General features: G+C 31.9%; 1 protein-coding gene across 1 annotated transcript in view; it reads right to left on the minus strand.

The window, feature by feature from the left end:
* Positions 1-2352: 2352 nt before the first annotated feature.
* The window catches only part of LOC149478601 (calcium/calmodulin-dependent protein kinase kinase 2), a 100968-nt gene continuing 77581 nt past the window's right edge, over positions 2353-25739 (minus strand). Inside the window, exons 2-11 of the mRNA XM_089709010.1 lie at positions 20478-20546; positions 17400-17586; positions 17012-17065; positions 15933-16097; positions 11390-11537; positions 9740-9930; positions 8687-8902; positions 8233-8400; positions 7062-7207; positions 2353-6380 (exon numbers count right to left, since the gene is read on the minus strand). Of these exons, the coding sequence (XP_089565136.1) occupies positions 6242-6380; positions 7062-7207; positions 8233-8400; positions 8687-8902; positions 9740-9930; positions 11390-11537; positions 15933-16097; positions 17012-17065; positions 17400-17586; positions 20478-20546 (1483 nt within the window). The 3' untranslated portion in view covers positions 2353-6241. The remainder of the gene's footprint in view (positions 6381-7061; positions 7208-8232; positions 8401-8686; positions 8903-9739; positions 9931-11389; positions 11538-15932; positions 16098-17011; positions 17066-17399; positions 17587-20477; positions 20547-25739) is intronic.

The following is a 25739-nucleotide window of genomic DNA, read 5'->3' on the forward strand; positions in this document are numbered from 1 at the left end:
AAATAAATAAATAAATAAATCCATTATTCCGCAACGCCGTACAGAAATCATGGGATAAGGGGAAAAAATCTCTACCTGTACTTTCGAATTCTCATCTGCACTCAGGTGGACAGCTTACAAGTGACGGCATAGTTATTAATTAATAAGATTCAGCAGCAGTAGGTAAGTATTAAATTCAGCAGCAGTAAGTATTAAATTCAGCAGCAGTAAGTATTAAAATAGTAATACTTTTGCATGTGTTGAACCTGTTTATTTAGGTACGCAAATAAAACGAACAAATAAGATAAAAATTTATTTAATATTGACTCCGATTCATAAAATTTTACATAACAAAATCGTAATTACAATAAAAACGTTTTCTCCGATATTTACATATCTCTATAATTAAATAATTCTCAAAATACGCGTTTTGACTGAATTAAAATACCTTTTAGTTACTTATAAGTACATAAAATTAAACAATCCATTTTTGTAAAATATATAGTACAGGTTTTTGATATTTAATGATTTGAATTTGAGCTTAAATAACTTTATATATTAGCTACTACATATTAAATAAAAAAATGCAGCTAATTAACACGTTTCTAAATAAAACACACAACTATGTATATTGTAAATGACACTCTTGATCACAGACATAGATAGACTACGCAAGTACCGCGATCTGTATGAAAACCAAGCGTGTCCTATTTTTTGTACTGACCTTGACGCGTTATGACGTCACGAGCGCTTTTTAGTGATGGTAATTTCATTTTACGCTAAATCGATTAGGACGCCACTCGCGCGCGATTGGCGCTCGTCCTATCCCATCGAAGTAAATCGAAAGAAATCAGATCAAACTAGATCTATGTCTAAGAGGTAATTAAATAAATGAATCGTAATCGATTACTAAATCGATTCAAGACAGAAAAATGATAATTACCATAGACAGAGGAATGATAAAATAAATTTATAAACCTTTTAATATTCTAACAAGTAAACTAATGTGTTTTAGCTTTTTCTTACATATGCCCATTGAGTTACCGTGTACTACGTACTAGAGAGGCCATCGAAAGAAAGTAATGAAACTGTCAATCAATCAATCTTTATGTCCCGTTGCATCAATCCATTTTTCTTTTATGTTCGGGTTACTTGGAAAACTGAAAAAACAAACATAGTCTAAGCAATAAGGAGTTTTGACAAAAAAAAATCTATGCCTTTTTTTCTGAAAAATTGCTCCTCCAAATTATCATTTTTCTGTTCGATTATAAAATCGATTAGAATCGAGAACTGTTGCATCAAATGAACATCACTAACCACAAAATTGGACAGAAAAATGAGAACAGAAAAATGAGAAGACGCTATTCATTGCTTGTTATCATACGACTCGATCTTTACCGTGCCAAGTAAAAGCCGCAATGTATTCCGAATCATTTCGTATGATTTGGTATCCGTGTTTGTCACGATCGTTTTCCACAGATATTCTTTATTTGATTTTAAAATAAATAGTGCATATTCTGATTAGAAAATTACTTACCGGTGGAAGGAAACATCTCTGCTAACTCGGCCACTCACAGCTGTGGAGTTTCTACAGTTTATAACGGCGTAATTCGGCATTTTACTTTATTCAGCTTCACGTCTTTCCTTGGCGAACTGCAAGCGCGGACTGAGTGTAGGCCAGCGTCAAGTAAGTTTCATAATCTTAGTTTGGACACGGGAAGTACATACACTCGCTTAGTCTATCTTGATACATGTCTGTGCTCTTGATATTCATTGTAGACTTCTTCTCTACATTTAATAAAATAAATTACTACTCTACTTATTGGTTTGATAAAAAATAATTGACTCATGTAACTAAAAGGTATTTTTACAGTCATAGGCAACCACATAAGCCAAATACATACTATGCGATCCAACTATGAAAAGGAGAGACGTGTAAACTTGAAAATAATATAGTAAGCAAAAAAAAAACAGTCGAATTGAGAACTTCCTCGTTTATTTTTGGAAGTCAGTAAAAAATACGATTTACTTATTAAGGTCTGTTATCTGATTATTACACCAAATAAAAACAGCATTATTACTTAAATATCAAATATTGGTTGGTTCAAATAAACAGGTGTGACGTCACAGTCTCTCCTATTCTTCGTTGGATCGCATTATACGTTACTAGAATACAATATAAGCACTATGAGCTATCACAACATTTAAAGGCTGTTCATTGGACCTTCGCTTGCCAAGGATAAAATGCGAAACTAACACTAAGCTTGGACATTTGGGTTCACCCACAGTTCACCCCTGTAAGGTCGAGGAAGGATAGAATGCTATGAAATGTAATTGAATGTATTTTTTGTATTTGAATTGTGATTTTTTCTAAAAAAATGGTGTTATAAGTCTCGTTTAAGTAGTGTATAAATCACATTGGATTTTATTTTATAAAACAATACCACAGAACTGAATAATTGAATGGAAAAAATTGAAATTCCAGTATATCTGACAAACTGAACAGCCATTTGAAAATCACATTAAATTATTTATTTTGTGGAAAAAGAGAAGAAGTTTCTAATCTGCTTAATTTCAATTACATCGCATAGGTAAATATTATGCTAGATACCATAATAACGACGTTAATAGAACAGCAAGGGAGCCATATAATACAAATATATTAGAAAGGTAAATCGCAGCTTAGGATTAACTATATAGTGAAATTCATTCTTTAAATTACCCTTTGCGTTTATGTCCTAGTTTTGGAGCTGAGCTAGAACATTGCTAAAATCCAAATTTTTCAAATATAAGAATAAAAACAAAAATTCTTGCTTCTACTTTTACTTTATCATTTTCGATTTTTTTTAAATAATAAAATGTGCAATGAAAGCGATTTTTATAGAAAAGTGTAAATTTGACTTTATGTAAGTAGATATATTACAATTAATTTTCTAAAGGAGATTAAAAATCGAAATTCTATGAAACATAATGTGGTAGATTTTTTTCAATGATTACAGTATATTATGCAAAGTGAAACTTAGAAATATTGAATTTAGATAATATTTATATGATAAATTCGTTCCTGAAGCTATCTTTTGTACAAATAATCATTTCTTTAAACATCTAGTAAGAACATAATATACAATATAAATAATAATTTCAAAAAATGTAGACATAATATGTACATAAAGAAAAATATCCGACCGCTACACTATTTTGCTATAGTAACAAAATTTCGGCAGAATTATAAATATATTTATAAAATGTAGGTAATTTTGTGTGTCATATATAATGTGTTAAGAGATGCTCTAGCACCAATATTATATTTAATATTATAATTACCCATTTATAAGTCTGTCTACAAAATCGATAAAAATCCCTAAATATTTTTAAAATAAATTTTGTACGTACTTATATGATTATTTTTGGGATAAATTGATAAGAATGAATACCAAATAAGTTTACGGAGGGCAGTGGTTTTCGATGTGGTTTTTTTGGTTAATTTCTAATTAAATATTTGTTTTTAATTTATTTTAGTTAAGTACCATATTGAGCAATAGAATAGTTTTAAGTTTTTTGTATATTCAAGAGAGATAAAAATAAAATGATTTGTAATTTGTACATAATTATATTCAAGAGAGACTAAAATAAAATGATTTGTAAAAAAAATTGAATATAATAGAGGTCTATAGGTAAGTTTGAATTAAGTTAAAGTTGTTACTTAATATACATTGGGATTACATTGGACGAATTTTTTAAGTAAGTATTTTTTTATAAATACATATATAAAAATCGCTTATTCCTAACAACTGCTGAGGGCAGGCGAGGGCTTAAGGAAAATTAATAATTTTAAAGTTGGATTTTTATAACTATTAAGGAATACCTAGGAATTTTAATAAAATAATGATTTTTTTTCAAATTCTTCTTATAATATTATCTTCTATTTGAAATTAAATATCAGAATTTGAAATAGCTAATAGGAATATTTTTTATTTTTTTCATAACTAAAATTTTTGTAATTTTGTAAGCGATTTTTTAAAGATCTAACATTTATGAATAATATATGAAAAGTGCAAGGAATTGTAGGTAAATATATAGATTTAGTGCTTAAGTGAATAAGTAGAGAGTTATTTACATAGTTATCTACGATACATAGAAAAATAGTTTATCGAGGGTTTAAGATTAATATAATTATAGTAGGTACGAGAAAACACCCAATGTTTCATATTATTATCTATAAGTACTATTTATTTAATTGTAAATATTGTATTTAGAGCTTACTGTTATTTGTTGCGCGAAACGAAGTAGGTACTATTTGTGAAAATTGTAATAAAAATTTGTGCTAAGCGGCATCATTTAAAACAAGTTTATTAATTAATTTAACTATATTATGTAAAAAATATATTTATTTCTAATGAATAATTAATTATGGTATTGTCACATTGAGGAATACGTATAGAGAGGACACTACGAACAAAATCTGTGCGACAATCGCGGCGTTGCGGGGCGCGCTTGGGGCGGCTAGTGAGTCATAGATATATAAGCGATGTTTGAGACGCTTGGCTCTAACTCGTGTTACAAAATATAGTGTAGTAGCGATGCCCTCTCTAGTACGTAGTACATAGTAACTCAATGTATTGTAAGGTTTTAAATGTGTAGGTTTATTTTGTGTTTAAAATGCGTCTATAAAAACTTAAAACAATATTTTTATATTATATAGTTATTATAGCAATTTGTAATCTTTGGGTGTTTTCTTTAATAATAAGTACAGAAGTAATTAGTCATAATATAATAAAGATATACAACTATTTATAAGTAAAGCTAGGATTTACACTTTTATAAAAATATCAGTGCATAGGTTCGCGTGTAAGAGTTTTTAAAATTACCCTAGTTCTCTTAAATAATCTATTTTTATTAAATTTCCCCCCAAATTAACAAATAAGCAAGCTTTCATTCCTTTTCATTCATTTGTAATGAAAATTGGTCAATCCTCAAATATAACATATCACTTTTTAAATATACATAGTTTTTAAGAATTTTTACGTTCTGAAATCGAAACATATTTTCAACATTTGATACCATTAAACAAATAATAATAAGTACTAGTGTATTAAGTTTGAATATAATAACAATGTACAAAAAAATATAAACTTGTGCTACGTGAAACAAAACACAATTTTAAAATAGTAAAAAACATAAAACACAATCCATAAAATAATTGATAAGTATAAAAAAAATGTATGCGTGTACTAGTGTACACACGTAAGAAGTGAAACTTCTTTATGCCCTTATTTTTCAAAAAATAATTTACTATATGCAACTTTACAGAAATACGTCAATTACGCGTGTAAGGGATAAAAACAAGATGGCGCGTAACGGAAAAATGTCACGCGTAACGAAAAAATGTTACATTAAATTTATTTCCAACCCCGATAAAGAAATTTCACTTCAAAAATTAATGAGATGTAGTAATAGAAATAAAATAAAACGGACTTAGTATATAATAATTAAACTATATTTATTTGTATAATTAAATATTTAAAATTTAAATGTACTTAATATTATACCTTGTACAACTTTATTGAGACAAAAATTAACTTTGTGTTTGTTTTTCTGACGAAATAATAACTAGTATTAAAAATTCTAATCCGCCATTAAAGCTATAATTGAATATAATTAAGTAGCGCATTAAATATTTAATATTACAAGATATTAAAGATAAAAATTGAGTCAAATCTTATTCTATAATGCCCACCACAGACTATATTAGTGGAGGTGATTTCAATTTCAAATGACAGCTGTCAAAATGTAAAAAATGGCAAAAACAACTTTACACAACAATATAACACAACTTTTCAGTGAAAAATTAAATGTGATGTCTTCTACAAACAAAATTATTATTTTTGACATTGTTGATTTATTAACAAAATGAAACTAAAATAATACAACACGACTAATGAAATTACGAAGTAAAATAATTCAGGCAGTCTAAATTAACTTAAAAATTAAAAAATGCCTAATTAAAAACCACGATACATTTATTCAATAAAGAAACACTGCCATTAATAATAATTCATTTATTATATAACTATCTGTGCCCCGCGGGTTTACATTGCTCCACTCCTATTGGTCTTAGCGTAATATAGCTTTTCTCAATAAACGTGTTATTTCACACTGAAATAATTTTTCTGTAGTTCCCGAGATTAGCGCGTTCAAACCAACAAACTCTTCATCTTTATAATATTTATATTTAATAAAATAAGGTTTATTTCAGGTTTGGTCACCGCCTCGTGTTTTGCTGACCGTTCTCTTTGTCGCTCGTTTTGCTGTCGGTACTTGTCTTCATGTCTGTCTGTTTCACTTCTGATTTCTCTTTGGTTTCTTCAACTGAATCTAGGTTGATGTCGAAGGATACTTGCCTGGAAGATATAATATAGACGTGTTAATTATAAATGTCAAAGGATATACATAATAATTATTAATGTTGTATATTATTGTCTGATCCTTAAAAAATTTACAGATTTAAAATTCTTCAGTTTATTAGAAAATTATGCAGCTTAAAAAAAGTAATCGGTCCAAGTAGATATTTTAAACAATATATTAATATCCTTATCAATTTATGAACCAAACTTAATTTCAGAAATTTCTAAAGGTAACCTAAGGCCGCCTTTCCATCTGCAAGAAAACTTCCGCGAGAAATGTCCGACAGTCCGTCTGACATTAGCTTGCAAGTCAAATTCCGCGTTTTCACCTGCAAGTAGACTTGCAAGCTGCTGTCAGACAGACTGTCGGAAATTTCCTGTGCAAGTTTTCTTGCAGATGGAAACGCGGCTTAAGGATAAAGGTACCGGTAGGCTATTCAATGCCTATTTAACACTTCTTGACAGAACTGAAGCAATAAAAAGACGGGTTGCACTGGGGGAGTGCCGGCAGAAGTGAAAACTTGATTATTAACGTTGAGCATGTTTGATATCCATCCGTCTTACGCTTTTTCGATCAGGTCACGTGTCCTGACGCGAGTTTAAGATTTTATACCCATTACAGAAAAAGTGCTCAACGCCGCTAAAGAAGTTTTCACTTCAAAAATATAGAACACTCACTTATCAGTAAGATAATTCCCGGGCGCAGACAGCGATCGTCCCGCTCTAGACAACGTAGCTCGTGCACTTGTGCACGCGCTCGCCGGTCCCGCGCTCGAGTCGCTCGAGTCGCGACGAGATCCTTCGCGACTGCGGAGGAATGGGTTCTGAAATGGTTTATTTTAGTTATAACTAGAAACTAACTGTGCTCTGCGGTTTTACCCGCAGTGCTCCGCTCCTGTTGGTCTTAGCGAGACGATATAGCCTATACTCCTATAGCCTTCCTCGATAAATGGGGAACTCACACAGAAATAATTTTTCAAATCGGACCAGTAGTTCTTGAGATAAGCGCGTTCAAACACACAAACTCGTCAGCTTTGTAATATTAGTAAAAAAAGTAGAGCGTATGTAGGTAATGTAGCGTAACGTAATCATTGAAAAAAAAATCAGGAATGTACATTTGGAGCCTATCAAAATAAACAAACCTCTTTATAATGTTAGTGATATGAGCCATGGTATTAATGATATAGATGCAGATGCATTTACTGATGCAGATACATGTGAAGATAGAGATATAATATATAGAGGTACTGCTGATAGAGTTAAAAATGTAAATATTGATACACCATGCAAGTACTGATACTGATTTAATATGCTATGAAAATTACATAACTATAGTAAATTTTTCAAAAATTATGAGATCATTGATAAAGTGCAACAAACAGAGATAAACGATTTTGCACCCATTGAGATAATATTAATATGGAGATGACACCGCCTACATCAATTATGTTCCACTCAACATACGTCATGTGACGTATGTTGAGCGGTATTTTTTAATGGTTTTAAAGTGAAACGCATCAAACATGCCTTCGTGTGTGTTACGATATTGCACAAATAATACAAATAATACGGAAAAGTGCAAAGGAATAACTTTCATCGTTAAGTACCTAACTAGATAATAATTTTTAAAACTTAGTTAGAGCAAAAAAATGGCGCACAGATTTTGTTCGTGGTGTCTACTCCATACGTAGTAATATTATCTCAATGTTTTGCACCACTTTTTTTATTGGCATCATCATCAACGTAAATGAAATTTTAGGTAAGTATTACAGCATCAAATGCAATTTATAAAGACTTGTAAAAATCTAAAACAAATAAAAAATATATATTCTTAATATATACTACAAACCTGAAAGCTATGTTTCTTGAGCATAGTTTTAATAAGTATGAGTGTGGAGAGGTTGGGAATCGAAGTGACGACCCGCGCCATGTCCTCGTCAGTGACCTCCACCAGGCGGCAGTTCTCCTGCTCAGAGGGGAGCGGGTCCTTGCCGCAGGAGGTTATCCATTCGTGCTCCTGGAAGAATATAAGTACTAGATATAGGAAGTCTGATTTAGCGTGAATAAAAATTAATTAAGTAATGAATTAAATTATTAAGTTATCCTTATAGAAAAATTGCAAATTATATTTTTTTAATTTGAATTTGAAATTTGAAATATGAAATATGAAATATGAAATATGAAATATGAAATTTGAAATTTGAAATTTGAAATTTGAAATTTGAAATTTGAAATTTGAATACTTATTCTCATGTACAATATATATCTATTAACAGAGTATAAGAAATAGCAGGACACCTTACCTTAATCTCCCGCATTGTCGCTCTTTTAACAGGATCTTTATCCAGCATCCTGGCCAGCAGTCTCTTCAATGCCCTGGACAGTTGTGGTCTACTAGGAAAAGACAATGGTTCAGATAACACGCGGCGCTGCAGTTCCACTGCACTGGGAGCCGTCCAGGGAACCCGGCCCGTTACCATCGCGTAGAGAGTGACTCCGAGGGACCAGATGTCCGCTGCCTGGAGAAGTTTGTGTACATTATAGGTGTTGTTTTAAAGAATAACCTGAATATAAAATGATTGCGGTAACTTATTGTTTTCAACGGCTAAACAGTGTACATAGTATTCCATGGACCAATAAACTAAGTATTGGTCCATGCATATTCGTATACAGTAGAAAAAGGCTCAGTTTAAAGGTGATATTTCGTGATTGATTTAATGTAAAATTCCACTGCCTTAGTTTTTGTTAGAAAACGAGTTATAAAGAAAACATTTGGTCGACAGGAAACAAAAATACGCAAAGCTGTAATAATCAGACGCGAAATGAAGATCCTTATTATTTCAAGGTAGATAGTAGATGCACATGGTAATACTGTGGTAGATGCCCTATTCTTCTTAATGGGAAACTGCACTTCTAATACGTAATTTTTTATAACTTCACCTAATCGTGCAACAAATCTTTTTTTGCCACAGTAACGTAACATCTTCCAGCAAAAACTTAGCTGAATAACATTCAATGTATAATGCTGCTTTTCCACCAATAATGAGCGAGGATGTGTGGCGAGGATAGGTTTGAAAAAACCAATCATATCGCTTCATTTAGTTTGAAGTTCGATGCGTTTAGCGTAAGCGATATTGATTATTTACAAACACATTCCTCGCTACACATCACACATTATTGGTGGAAAATAACCCTTATCCTGCCCTAAAATGTGCCCTGTATAGTGTTCACCTCTCTAATAGTAGAAAAGAAGCCTTATCCTGCCCTAAAATGTGCCCAGTATAGTGTACGAGATGCCCTAAAATGTGCCCTGTAGAGTGTACGAGATGCCCTACTGTGTGCCCTGTAGTTCTCACCTCGCCAATATAGTTGTCAGTGACGACAGTGGACTCAGGCGCGCGGAAGGCCGGCGTGCCGACCGCGCCCGACAGCTTGCCCGCGCCGGCCAGCTCGCCGCACGCGCCCAGGTCGGCCACTTGCACCCGCCCCTCGCCTAGCAGGAGGTTCGCGGGTTTGATGTCCCGGTGCGCTATGCGCTGGTAGTGTACTGGAAGCGAATTTCCAAAGCCTATATGTACCAGGTGAAAGGTAAGACGTTAGACGAATTTAGACAGGAGCTTCTACTCATGAAACTGAACAACTTTTGTTCTACAACTTTGCTGAATTCGTAAAAAAAATTGGACTTTGTAAGGAAACTTCGCTAATCAGCTGACCGATTTCCATACAAAGTCAATTTTTTTTTCTACGAATTCAGCAAAGTTGTAGAACAAAAGTGTTTCAGTTTCATGAGAAGAGGCTCCTGTCAAAATGCGTCTGACGTCTTACCAGTCACCCTGTATACTATTTGAGTCACGAGTCGTACTCTAATAGACGAGCTTTTGCATATTACTCGACCAAATCCTAATCTATCTCAGTAAAAATTGTGACTCAAATGGATGAGCTTTTGTCGATATATTTTCAAACATTACATATGAACAAAACCTAGTCGAGTAATCTTACCGCCATAATAGATTAATATCGGTATCAAATTGAATAGCTGTGTAGATGTGCTTTTGTTTATGCATATGACTCGAATAGAGGCTTCGGAAATTCGCATAGGTATGGAGAACATGTCACATGACGTTTGAACATTTTGACCGTTACGGTATACTTTCGTGAAACAAGGTATAGAATCGGTGCAGTAACGCATTTGGGGACTTGAACTGAACATTACTTTCATTTGATAATGAGTAACATTTGCCTAAACAGTACCTAATCTTCATTTTCTATTAATATTTTTTAATTTTTATATTTCAGGTAATTTCCAATTAATAGAGTAAATATGTGATATTATTGTTAGGACCGTAACCGGTTATTGTGGAATATTTTATTCCCATTATTATAGCGGATACCCAGCAACAGATTGTTATTAAAGATAACAATTCTTTCGAACACAAAATTGAACCTTATTAAATTCCTCGTAGAGCAAAAAATTATGTAAAATTATATTATATTCTTCAGTCTTGAATATTAAAACCTTTATTTTCTTTTCGTAGAAGTTTCAATGCTTTGTTTTACGCTGAACTCGAGAGCAACCTACGCATTTCATTCTTCTTTTTTTAAGTTTTATAATTCTTTGAAGAATTACAATTCTAAATCTTCTTCGTGCTTTGATGGTCGTTCAATTTTATGAAAATAAGACATGAAAGTCTGTCTGGTCATCAAGTTAAAAATAAATACTTTGCGTATGCGAAACTTTGGACGAATGTAATGTAAGTAAATCTGTTACTATTTATTGACTGTATTTTGAATTTTGATGATACTTGGCTTGTAGTTTATGTATTAAATCAACACATAAGCTATAGAAATACTTGCCTGCTCTTATTTCGGAGGATAAAATCGCAAAACAAAGCTATTTTATAGACACAATATATCTATCCTAATTACTAGGAAACATATCTACTACAGGTAGGTAAATATTTAGTACAGATAGTTACAGGCTACGTTTCCTTAACAAATATACTCACAATACTCCACCCCAAGGAGAGCATCCCTAAAGTACTTCCTCGCGAGTTCCTCGCTCAGGGGGCTATCGGTTGGCACGTCAATCACCGGCCCCCCCTCCAGCAGTTGGAATACTAAGTATAATTGGTCCTCTGCTGGGTCGTCTAACACCTGGAAGAAGTTTGCATGTTAGTCATTGCATTAATAACACCAATATGATGTTTTTCAAACTCAAACCCAAACATTTTTTTATTCAATTTGACTTCTTCTAGAAGCGCTTTTGAATCGTCATTACATATTTTTTTACATTTACCACCGATTCGGAAAGCAGTATCTATGGAGAAGAACTGGCCAGAAACTCCATAGTTGTTCTTTTTATATCATGTCAATTTACAATAATTTAGGTTTATATAATGTGTACCTAACTACATAATATATCATAATATGCCAAAGAACAGTCCTGTGGTTCTTACGCGACAACCCTCTATGGATTTTTATCTTCCATATATTCCTTATGCTGTAATAGGCCATAGGCCATGTTACCATGGTTACCATGATGTCTAAAAGCAGTATTATTTCCAGAATGGAAAAGAATAGGCGCTAGATGAGCTATGTAGAGCTTTCACACTTGAATTAATATGTTTGAATTATGATATCATAACCCCTGGAAGTAAATACACATTTTACGTTTTTTGGCATATTTTGCGATAATTGCTATGTAATGGTAGCTCAGATATTATAATTAAATGAAAGTTATGTTATATTGTTAAGAATAAAAATCTTTTTATGTAGGTATTCATTTATGTAAAAATTAATTATTATCAACGTTTATGAAATATGATGTGAAATGAAATACGTTTATTTATTTTTAATAAGTCTCTCTTATTCTTATCATCTAATTATATATAGGTATACTTTCTATCAATATTAAAAGCATGTAATTTATACCTATTGTCTGATTTACTAATTCATCCAACTTGGAATACAATTAATAGACGTATAATATTTCTAATTAGCTCTAATCGAGAGCTTACATCGATCCGAATAAACCGAGTTGTAATATATTATGAACTTAATATCTAATAGGTACCTAGTATTATTGATATTATCTGTGCTAATACTATAATCTACAATAATCATGATAGGCTTTAGGGAATGTATCTAATGTAATTTGATTTTTAATTGACAAACTTGAATACAATATCAAAGCATGAATAATGAATATACAATAATAATGATAATTTAGAGGGAATAGAGATACATTTTGTTACACACTTTTTTTTAATTGATGCCGCGTGTCGGCCAGTTCAAACAAAAAGTCTTAGATTCAAATGTCATTCATAACAAAAAAAAAAGATGAACCAAATGGTAATTTGGCGGGAACATACCTACATTCCATTTTCAAACATACTTTCTTAATTGACGAATGTTGTTGGCCAGTTCAAACGGGTAATAACGATGTCTCGTTGACAACCGACATTAAATATTTATTCTGTAGACCGTGAAGCTAATAAAACTTTTTAAATATGCCATAAATTGTATAAATAATAATGCTTTTAGAGGCACAGACAGCGAGGGAGGTCAGAGGGTGAGGGAGTTATCACGTTTTAAAATAGAGTGGGTGTTAGTGGTATTCGTATTTATTATAATAAGCGATTGCTTTGACCCGTTAATCTCTATTTATTGTTATCTCTATCGTTAATCTCTATTTCTTAATATTTAAACTTAATGTTATTTGAACTTCCGTTAGCTTCCCGCGCGCGAATTCGCTCGCTTTGGTTAAAACCGAATAAATAATATACGTAGTAAAACCTTCCTCTTGAAAAACTATCTATTAAAAAAACTGCATCAAAATCCGTCGTGTAATTTTAAAGATAGGATATACCGATAGAAAGCATATATACCAGGTGTAATCGTTATTTAGTAAGTATTACAGATAAAATACACCCGCAGCTAATCGCAGAAAATACTGAATCAATTTTAACAATTCTATCACTAGAGTGCTATAGGGCATAGGCTATATTATATTGTACCACGAACGAAGCGGCTATGAGCCTTAAATTATTTATTCCTTTATCTCTATTACCTTATAGGTACCAATGAAACCGTAACTCAATTATAAAATAACAAATCCTCAATCATTCGTATTGTGTTGGTAAATTAGGTTCTCTTGATAATCGGATCTACGTCCCAATGGAGCAAAATTTGCGGTCATATTGTATAAGGTACTCTGATTTCAGGGTTCATAGAAATTTACTGGCTTTGTCACGTTTTTGCTGGAGAGATATCAAAGACTTTATCTAGCTTTCTATCGAGATCCAAATCGAATTTGCAGATATTCCTTTACCTATTTAACAGATAAACTGATAAATTATCTGAAAGAAAATTCAAAACATTATTTGTTTATGTTGTTTATTAAGTAAATTACTATCGTATTTGTAATCTTTATTCTATACTATAGGTATCTGAAGTTGAAGAGTTAATATATTTGCTTGAACGTGCTAATCTCTGGAATTACTGGTCCGATTTTAAAAATTTTTTCAGCATTAGATAGCTCATTTTTTGAGGCTATTATAGTTTATCTGTACAAGATGAATTAATTATAGAAGCAGAGCGATGCGGGAAAAACCGCAGGGCACAGTGCGTATAGTATAATTTTACTGTAATGATGTTCATTAAAATTCTATGCTACCAGGATCACAGAAACTAGAACAGGTTTGAAATGCAATACGTCACCTTGATTGTTTGTGAAATAACTAATTAATGGCGAATCGAGTTAGCGTCTCATTTGCAGTGTCGCAGAGTTTCTTGCTAACTCTCTTGAGATGCTCTACATAATAAGTATATTATAACAGGAAACTTTGATTCGACCTTTGTGTTAATAGGGTTGACAGGAAAATACCAAAAAAATGTTACTGAAGTCATAATTATTGCTTACATATTATGTAAGTTTGAATCAAAGTTTTGACAATAAAACGGCTGACCCGATTTAAAATAATATAAAAATGGACTATAACTATCTTCATACCTCAATTCAAAATCATATCATATTTATTTATGCTATTTATAACACTTTTTAGTGCAATCCGGTAGTACATACTTAAGGCATAATCCAGGAGGTATTAAAAAAACTATTCAAACATACCTCTATTTAAATTCATGAAGTCATCTGAATTATAAACATTATTTCACCAAACAGCGTGAAACAATATCTAGCAGGAGACAGCTCTTATTTGTTTCATTGAGAGAGACATAGACAAATTATACTGTGTCATTTCTCTAGGGATCCTCTAGTGCAGATATTCGACATTTCGGTACAAAGTTTCATTGTGGGAAGATAATTTGGCGGGGAATGAAGGTTCCATATTTGAAAATTTCTTTTTTATTGACAGATGTTGGTGGCCAGCAGAAAAAAAAAACAACAGATAAGAATAAAAAAGGAATATAACGATATTCAAACTCAATAAACGTCATAATAATTATTTATCTGTATTTAAATACGACTTATAAATTAGTGCAAACTGAACACGTTTTGTAGAACTTTGTTTAAAAACGCCGAACATTTAAAACAATACGACAGTAAAACAGACTCGGAAAAGTATTTTGGCGTCCATTTTGTTCAACTTTTATATCGTTCAAACGTTTCACAAATTCACAATAGACTGGTGGGATTCCAAAACAACAAAAACATTTCGGATTGATAGGAACACGTGAAATGTAACAAGTGCTGAAAAAACGGAATGCGAAACTCTGGGAACAATTAAATGAAATAGTTTTGATTTTTCTTTTTGCGTAGCAAATATTACACACAATTAGACGTCAAAGTGAGATGGCACGATTCATCTATTGTGAACGAAAAGAGACAACTGAAATTAGATGTGACCAAAAATTATTAGCCTACATCTTTTTACTAATAATATCATGAGATGAACCACTTTATCGATAACTAGGCATCTTCCACTTTTCAATCCTATAACGTATAGGACAATAAAGTTTTTGTGTGTATCTTTTCAATCAGAGTTTATTGGCGATACGGATTAATTTTATGGAGGAAACTATTAAAAGTAACGCTCTTGCTCAGTAACGAGAGGAAATTTATTAGAAAAATAAAGCTGTTGTTAGAGTTCAAGATAAAAGCTTATTGTATTTGTTGTTGTGTGTGATAGTCAGTTATTTACAAAGTAACTAGACTTATAAATGAAATTAATGGAATCAATCTTACTTTCAAATTATGCATAGATAATGTTTAGAATAAAATAACAGTAAATAGAAGTAAAAGACAATGACAATAATATCTTATCGAACCATTTTACAAGTCAATAGTATTGTAAGCGAGACTTAATAATACTGAAACAGAGTTTTTTTATGTAAAAAAGATCGCTCTACCTAACTCTTTAACAAGATGCATTCATGAAATTAATATTTTTTCACTGATCCTTCATACGTGCACAAAGTTTGAATTAAATATTATGTCCGTTTAAGTAGAGTATAAAGAAGTCGATTACATACACATACGAGCATACATACAAAGCTAATATCGTTAAAAAGGACCAAATATTAACGTACCTCAACTAATTTAACTACATTAGGATGGTCGAGCTTCTTGAGCACGGCTATCTCCCTGTAAACGTTCTGCAGCGGGTCGGGCGGCGGGCCGGGCCGGCGCGGCGGCGGGCGCCCAAACAGGCCCGCCCGACGCATCAGCTTGCGTTTTGAGAGGATCTTCATTGCCTGTGAAATAATATAATATTGTTGGAGATCTTATGGCGTGTAAAACATAATTTGATGATATTAAATTAATTATACCAATATAATATGTAGTTTTAAAACTACAGTTTAAGTGGACACTGAAAAAAGGATTGATGTCTAACATATTATGCTCGGCCAAATCGCTTCAAGTTTGCCAAATACAACTATACATCATGAAAGACGCCGTTAAGAGAATAATAATCGCACTACATAGTATAAAGAAAGCTTTCCGGCGCCTGTTTATCTGAATGCTTAAATTTTTGAAACTACGCAACCGATTTTGATATAATTTCGTTTAATAGATAGAGTGATTCTCAAGGAAAGTTTTGGTATATAATTTATTACAGAAAGCGGGCGAAGCTGCGGGCGGAAAGCCAGTATCTGAACAATTTATATTTAAAAACTTGAAACTGGTGATTCTGTTAAATGAAACAAGAAATTAGTTAAAATGTTAAGAAGGAAAAATAAATTATCTAGTTTTTAGAATTATTTTTTAATTTCAAACGTTTATTGGTTTACCGAGCTACCAGTAAACAATAACTAGGTTTCTGCCCACGTTTCGCCTACGTGCAATTGAACTGACGTTGCTATTTCATAGTTTTATCGTATTTTACTCCCTTGCAGATTGTTATCACGGTAAATTGTGTCCTATTTCCTTCGTGGTCTAATCTATTTCTATTTCTATGTTTCATTGAAATTAGTTTGGCCAGTTGGACGTGAAAATAGAACATACTTATTAATTTTGAAATTTCTAATAAGCCTTAAAATCTACCGATTCGAAGGCAAAAAACTACAGAAATGAATAAGGGCTACTAACTGATTGCCGATATTTAGGAATGAAAATAGTAAATTGAAAACAACAAAAAATATTGAAATATTTAAAGGATTATACATACATAATGTGTGTCATCCTCTTCATTATATGCTAGCTTGACGATCCCGTATGAACCCTGAAATCAATTGAACAATATTAATAGTTGATAATATTCATCAGATTATTTGTTATTTGTGGGTTGGTTGCTTGTTGGTAAAATAAATATTTTTGAGGTTTTATTTGATTATCCTTCTTAGTTTTAAATACGGTAGTGCTAATGATTTGAACTATTATTGTATTTAATGAAAGATGCACTGACTACTGATATTGTTAAAATTTTGTTAAGGCTTCAATCTTCTACCTTTAAATTTATGGCGCGGCGAGCCTTGGCTGCACTCTGCTGACTTGGCTGCATACGCGCGCAGCAGAGTCTAGTTGTCACCGCTTGGGTAGGCTGATAGCGTACAGACCTGGCCAATAGGCTCCAACAGGCGGTACTGGTTGAGCTGCACGTAGCCCGACGCCTGCGCGAGCGACACGCGCCGCGACTCGCGCGGCGTGCGGCGCGGCCGTGGCGAGCCTTGGCTGCACTCCGCTGACTTGGCTGCGTGCGCGCGCAGCAGAGTCGAGCGGTCACCGCTTGGGTAGGCTGATAGTCTGGAGAAATTAATTATTTGTGAATTATAGTCAATTTTATGCATAGGTTCCTATGTGAGACAGGCTGTTAAATGCAATTATCATATAACAGTCCTGAGTCATCATAAAAAAATCGCAACGTTTAACGTTAACCATTAATATAATGTAGGTACTTGTGTAATGTAAAGGTAGCCGTAGGTATTATATATTTAACTTTTGAATTTGATATTTTTGGTTTTACGGCATTCAGATGCTTTATAAATATAAATTTATATTTAACAGTTCACAAATTACAGTGATATTAACAAAAATCACAAAAACCGTGTGTAGTTTCGCTTTTAAATTTAACGATACAAAAATCCCTATACAATTAGAAACGTAACAGGGTAAAAGTGGGATAGATGCCCCACTTTTTGAAATAGCCTCATAATTTAAAAAACATGAATCTTATACGAACACTTTGTATGAATATAGCTAGGTTAATTATCTGTTTTGAATTACTATATATATTTTTAATCCTATCATTTATAGATAATGTGTAATAAATATTTTTGTAGAACACCTTTTTTGAGGATAGATGCCTACCTAGTTGGATAGTTGCCCCACCATGAAAATACTAAGGAGGATAGATGCCTGCAGAGTGGGATAGATGCCTGACATACTCTATAAACGCGAAATCTAATAAAATTAATATGATAAACCAGCAAATGTCAAGTTCACATAGTTGTTCTGTTGTCCAAGAATATACTTGCGCTCGCACTCCTTCTTTTCTTTTGTATTTTCGTGGCGTGGTTCTCCTACAATCAGTATAAGGGCAGATCATTAATAAGTAAGTAAACATAACAAAAAAAAAGCAAATTAAACGAGTAAAATCGGTTAACATAGAGAAAACCTCTGACGCAATCGGGTAAAAATATAAACAGTACCTGTGATTATCGATACTAACATGTACATATGTATTGAGGGATAGATGCCCTTAGAGGCCCCTAAGGGCATCTATCCCTCGAAAAAAAAGGGGCAACTATCCTTTTTGATAAGGATAGCTGCCCCAGTAGTTTTTTTATTAAATAAAAACAAAAGAGCCACTATTTTCACTTAGATTTGTACTTAATGAACCAGTGTATAGACATAATAAGAAATATAGTGAAATTTATTAATACTTATAAAGTTATGCAAAGGCAAATATCAACTTTTTTAAATTTTAACGTGTTCGTGAAGTTCGCCGCCGATATTATAACACGCACTAGCGAAACACGTCTTCACCAAACAACAGCTCATGCGTACACGAGGTGCGGGGTGATAGGAGCTCCTATTTAAATCATTAATTCGTAGTCAGGACTCTGGGAAGTGAGGTTTTTTGAAAATGGGGCATCTATCCTAGTGCGGCATCTATCCCACTTTTACCCCACATTTATGAATAACTAGCGGTCCACCCCGGCTTCGCCCGTGGTACATTTTTACGTTTTCTCTACATAAAAACTATCCTCGTACTTCAAGGAATATAATAAAAAAAGAATTATCGAAATCGGTCCACCCGTTCTCGAGTTATGCGCTTACCAACACATTTTGCGATTCATTTTTATATATAAGAAGAAGATAATGAGGTGTTCATTATGTTATATTTCATATTTGCAATAAGATATGTCTTGATACAAAATCTGTGTTAATTATTTATACATTTTTGAGCAGTGTCAGTATCAAAAAATATTATTAATGGGTTTTGCGAATATAATTTATTTCAAATAGCAACTAATTTAAATATATCACCTTTGGAAAGCCGAATCTACGAGAGCAATTTTATAATCAAATTTATCTTTATTCAATTTAATAAGAAGAATTTTTTTTAAAGACGATTTTATTCATTTAATACATTCACTGGAAGAAGTACCTATTGAGAGGAATCGGAGAAAATTTAAATCAAATTTGTCCATTGACAAATACTTTATACTTTGCAGAATTGACTTTTTAATGAAATATTGGGTTATCTAGTTACTTCTTTAAGTAAATTCTCAATTTTAATCAAAGGCATGAAGTAATTATAACGATCACTATGCTAATAACAACCCTGTATCATTTTTTATCAAAAACCTCAAGTTTATTTTCAAATCAAACTCAAACATTTAGTTATTCAATTAGAATTCTTCTAGAAGCACTTTTCAATTGTCGTAACATATTTTTAACATATTTTACCACCGATTCGGAAAGCAGTAAGTATCTATGGAGAAGAACCGGCAAGAAACTCCATAGTTGATCTTTTTAAATCTTTCTATATTCATTAAACTTTTCTTTGTGTTTTAATCTTCATGTTAACCATTAATACCGTTTTGATTGCATTTCCAAAATTAATTAAATTCTCTGCAACTATTGAGTTATTAATTACTATCCAAAACCCTTTCATTCAATTTCAGTTAAACCGCATTAAAATCAATCAACTATTAATACAATTACTAATTTGAAAGCGCAATAATTCTGCGAAATAGATTTCATGAATTATATTGAACATTGATAATTTTCATCACGAACAATTCATATAATTTTACTAGCTTTGAAAAACCCGCATAGTTCACGTTCCTGTGGGATTTCCGGGATAAACTTATCCTATGTCCTTTCTCGGATTTAAAGCTATCTCTGTACGAAATTTCAACCAAATCGGTTCAGTGATTGAGGCGTTAAGCAAAGATATACATTTTCGTATTTATATTATAAAATTTGGATTGGGTACATGTCGCAAAGAAGAAGATAAATGCAATTAAAAAATGTGTAATTAAAATTACATACTGCAATACAATGAAACTGATGAAGACTTTGAAGATATGACCAGCTGTCTAGGATATAATATATAACTGCAAAACCTTTATAAATGGTGTTCCCTAGTCAATCATAATAGTTAAGTATGGCTAATATTAGTTTACCTGTCTCCGTCTGTTTGCTGCCATCGCTGGTCCCTTTTAACTTCACCGACTACGTCGACAGCTGAATGTCTGTAACAATAACATAAGTTATAGATACTTCATACCAGTATAATATTATATAATCTTTTGTTATAGACTTTGTTACATAATTAATTACAGTTTTAATTATATTAGTTATCGAGATATCGAGTGGATAACCTAACTTTGGGGAGTCCCATGGTGTCCACATTTATCTGTGCAATTCTGATTACCTTTTAATAATTATCTTAATTAGAATTAAGAGGCCTTGGCATTGGTTTAGCTATGAAAAGCTAGAGCTCTTCATAGCTACACCAACAGTTTTTGAAATTGGGGAGATCATACCTATAGATAAAGGCCAAAATAACAGGCAAAGTTCCTTTCAATAATTACTATTTTATCTTCTCAGTGACAACAGTACATACAGAGCTCTTTTCCACCAGCACTTTAACTATATGTTTCAAAATATCACGTTTAACTATAGAAATAAGGAAACAACCCCAAATGTATGTTCAGATAGTGTAAATACATATTTATTGTACCCACAAAGAGGCTCTATGTTGAAACGTTGAGCGCTATATAAAATTCTATAAAGCAGACCAGGCAGTGAGGCTTCCCGCGATCCCGGACCTGAATATTTGATCTCAGAATATATTGCAATGGTTATAGACCTGGCTTTATATTTATCTAGATACCGCAATGTGGCCCAGCTTTACTAAATGTACTTTTTTTACAAATATAATAATTTTAGCTCTATCTTCGCTCTATTATAATATCAAAATCTGTGTATTCGTTCATTATTTCTTTACCTCATTCTTTGTATCAAAAGTTTATTAATATGGATAAATTGAAATTATGTTTTAACGGATTTGATCCTCGATTTATTCATTGTATAAAAAACAATTAACCAAAGGCGTCAAACTATATTTTAAAACTTATTTAAATGCACCTTAAAGTTATAAATTACAAAATAAAATTGTTCTACAGTGGAAGAATTTAATTTTTTAATTTATAAAAGGTAAAAGAGTAAACAAACACAACAAGAGATTATATAACGTTAAATATAGTGAATCTCAAAACAGATAAAGTCACAAAAATAAAACTTCAAGGGGTGAAATTAGCGATGGAATTTGCATAGCGATAACGTCAACCGCACGCGAAGCTACGAGTTAGTAATTTAATATAACAGCCGCTAACTAAGCATTTTAAAATGTTTAATAGTTTTATTTTTGACTTGTATAATGCATAGTGATAAAAATATTATTTTCATATTTTTCACATAGATGATACAGAAAACGAGATATAAGTCACCGAATGCAGTAGTTTTAAAAATTAATTTCTCACAATTTTGAAATGCTCGTAACGGTGGTCATGATTAATCTATTTTGAACCGTAAAATGGAACATATTCATAAAATTAATAATAATCAATTTCATTTATAAATATGTTATTTTTATGAATTTCATTATACTAAAACAACCCTTGCTAAAAAAATGAATTTTATCAATATAACATATGTGATTAAACTAACAAACCAATTAAATTCAATGTTAAAATAAAACATCTCAAATTAACTAAATAGAGTCACATCTAGTCCACTAGATCTACGAACATAGTACAGGATGCTGAATGTATTTTTATAGACTTCTTAAATATTTGAGCACCCACTTTCACAGGGATTGCGTGTTTTTATTTTCTGTAAGCAACTTAACTTGAGGCAATATGTCAACCGTTCTCTATCGAAGAGAAACAATACAGTTTTATTTATTTAGAATTTAAGTAAGGGAGTGTGAGATTGACGTTGGTTTTGGTTTAAATAACGAATTTTTTTATTACATAATATAGGTTTCACCTATTGGCTGATTTTTTTTAAAGATGACAATTTTATTATGGTTTCAATAAATTGATTTTTTTAAGATAGGTAGGACGGTATGTCATACTGTCACCATTTTATTTATGAAACGTAAACACCTTATTAAACAAGGTTTCTTGTAAAATTCATTATTATTTTCAAAACAATTGTTCATCATTAGTTTAAAGTTCGTACGATAAATAACTGGCAAGTTGTAATTTCTAGTATAAGATGAAACATTTTTATTTTCAAAACAGATAGTGCAGAGGAAATTGGTATGTAAGTATCTTTAAATAAGTTATTCTAAAGTGTTACTAAAGGAGCAGAATAAATAAATATGTGATGTTGAACATAAAACTACGGTCGGCTCTCGGACCATTTCCTGACATCGTAACTATTTACAAGCTTCCGTAGAAATTTATAGCAAAAATACTCTCTTGGATGGAAAATATACACTTATTGCTTGTTGAAACATTAATATTGACCTGTGGGTATGTACAATGTACATGCTGTAAAAATAACGTAGAGAATGAGCTTAATAAGTTTGAAAAATAGCTAAAAATAATTGCTGAAGGCTTTACGAGTGAAATTGCGGGGCATTGATAGTATAACTTGTCAATTTTTTTATGAGATTACCATCAACATAAAGACGTGTGATTAAGTTTTGTTTAATATGTGTGCTTGGATTATTATCTACTAAATATTTCAGGACAAGTTTCACGATCTGATCCCATACTAAGCTTTCGGTTGTGTTATGGAAACCAGATGCCTGATAAACATATATATAATAAATACTTAAATATAGATAATCAACACCCAGACACAGAGCAAACATTTATGTTCATCACACAAATATTTGCCCTGGGTGGGAATCAAACCCACGACCACTGGCTTGGAAGGCATGATCACTACCAATTACTAAGCTAACCGGTCAGTCAAAGTCAGTAGTACCTACAGACAAAGACACATTTACATACCGTACCTATTTATAATATTACTAGCTCTCCGCCCGCGGCTTCGCCCGCATTTTCAAAGAAATACCCGCATAGTTCCCGTTCCCGTGGGATTTTCGGGATAAAACCTATCCTATGTGTTAATCCAAGTTACCTTCTATATGTGTGCTAAATTTCATTGTAAGTAATCGGTTTAGTAGTATTTTCGTAAAAGAGTAACAAACACACACACATCCTCACAAACTTTCGCATTTATAATATTAGTAAGATAAATGTGTATAATAGTACCAAATAGTAAATAGTTAAATATAAATGCTGGTTAATTAAATATGCAGCGGTTGCAGGTTTTAATTTATTCATTAAGCTGTTTAACTATTCACTGCTTTGAATTCGCCGAGTTGTGTTCAATTTCCTTTGAGGTTTTCTACAATTCTCTGAAATTATTACGTTAAATGCATCTGCAGTTTTTAAGTTGTAAATGAGAGTATTAAATAATAATGTTTTTCTCATTAAATTTTCATAGAGAATTTCTTTATTACCGACCACTTCTTACTAACCTATTATATTGTTGAAAATACAATAGATTGGTTTTATTAGCTTGTTTAGAGCTTCAAAACAATATAAATGGTTTAGATTTTATAATCGTTATTTGACTTAATAGGAAATGGAGCTTATTTAATTTCGGTTTAAGTTTGTTTTCAAACTCAAACATTCATTTATTCAATTAGACTACTATTTAGTAGCACTTTCGAATCGTCATTACATAAGTATTTTTAACATTTACCACCGATTCGTAAAGCAGTATCTATGGAGAAGAATCGGCAAGAATCTAACTACATAATATATCATAATATGCCAAAGAACTGTCCTGTGGTGGTTTTTACGCGATAACCCTCCATGGGTCTTTATCGTCCATATATTCCTGAATACTGTAGTATGCTCTCTGAACTAGTACATTTTTTATGTAAGTTTTAAATTTAGAACTACTAAACTCTTTAATATTGTGAGGAATTCTATTATATAAGCGTATACCTTGACCCATTTAAATGAATTTTTAACTTTAATCGGAAAACCTCCTTATTCTTATTTTTATTGACGATACAGACCAATGTTCATGTACCTTCTGTTACATCGTTTATTTATTCTAGATCAATCATTTTATAATCTATGTAATGTTATATTACACGAACTCTATGTTGTAAAATAGTTTTCTAAAAATACTTTCACAATTCATTTTGTCTATTTTTTATATAAATTTCCCAGATAAAATCTTTAGATAACTAAATATAAGTTTCCTTTGGCTCTTCTAGTGTAAATTCAAGGTGAAAAACAATATTTTAAAAGCGTACTTAATAATATTTTTTTAAGAAATAACACTTTTTTATTTTACATTTTATAGCGATTTCCATATGTTAGGGCGCTTGTGCACTACAAGGAATTTTACTGTCCGGCATTCCGATTTTTTACGGTCCGGTGTGGCATGAAAAAACCGATGAATTGCTTGTGCACCTGTCCGTCTTTACTCGGATCAGTGCGGTACAGTTCAAGGAAGTTTGGCGGTATAATGCTATCATAAATGATTGTTTTTGCATTTTACAAGAAACGAGTAAAAAATATAGAAGGTGAAATATTATATTATTTCGTTATAATAAAAAGTAAAGTTCCGTAAGAGATTTAAATTGCGTGTTTCACTTATTTATTTTAATCGGTGACGAGGAGCTAAAGCTATTCCCACTTGAACTTTAACTTACCAACACTTACTTAGATAATAATTATAGGTCAATGCTTGGTCAATGTATATAAAATAACAATACCGACTTCTCAAATCTCATTGCCAACTAAAAGAAAGTAAAACAAGAGCTTGCTTTCAACTGGCATATGCTGTAAAATCCAAGCAAGTGGGCATTCGAAAACAATTATACCTACAGCGACTCGTAGACACAAAAAACCATCCGGAATAGGGAAAAGTAAAATGTCGGACAGTAAAATTACGTATAGTGCACAAGCTAGTATATAGATTAATGGCGTGCTATACCGGACCGTAAAAAATCGGAATGCCGGACCGTAAAATTCCTTGTAGTGGACAAACGCCCTTACTGTCACTATGTACATATTTTTATAATTCCCAAAAATATATACTCTTTCAAAGACCTGAATTTCCCTCGCGTCTAGACATTATTCTAACCTTCGGTTACAAATTATTCCAATAAAACATCCTACAGATGGCGTTAATAGAAACAGTCTGTAATATATCACAAATGTTTCATATTAGTTCTGTGAATTTCATGAAAAATATTCTGTTAGACTTATGTTTTATTGTGTAAGTGTATTTGATGATATTGATGTATTTTTTTATAGTTATTTAGTTAATAATAATAATTAAACTATATTTAACAACACCATGTATATTAGTTAATAGTTTTTTTTTAAGTTTTAATG

Source organism: Colias philodice, chromosome 21 (assembly GCF_061535455.1).
Source record: "Colias philodice isolate Cphi_HAF_F1 chromosome 21, ilColPhil1 Martin Lab GWU primary, whole genome shotgun sequence".
NCBI classification, from domain to species: domain Eukaryota; kingdom Metazoa; phylum Arthropoda; class Insecta; order Lepidoptera; family Pieridae; genus Colias; species Colias philodice.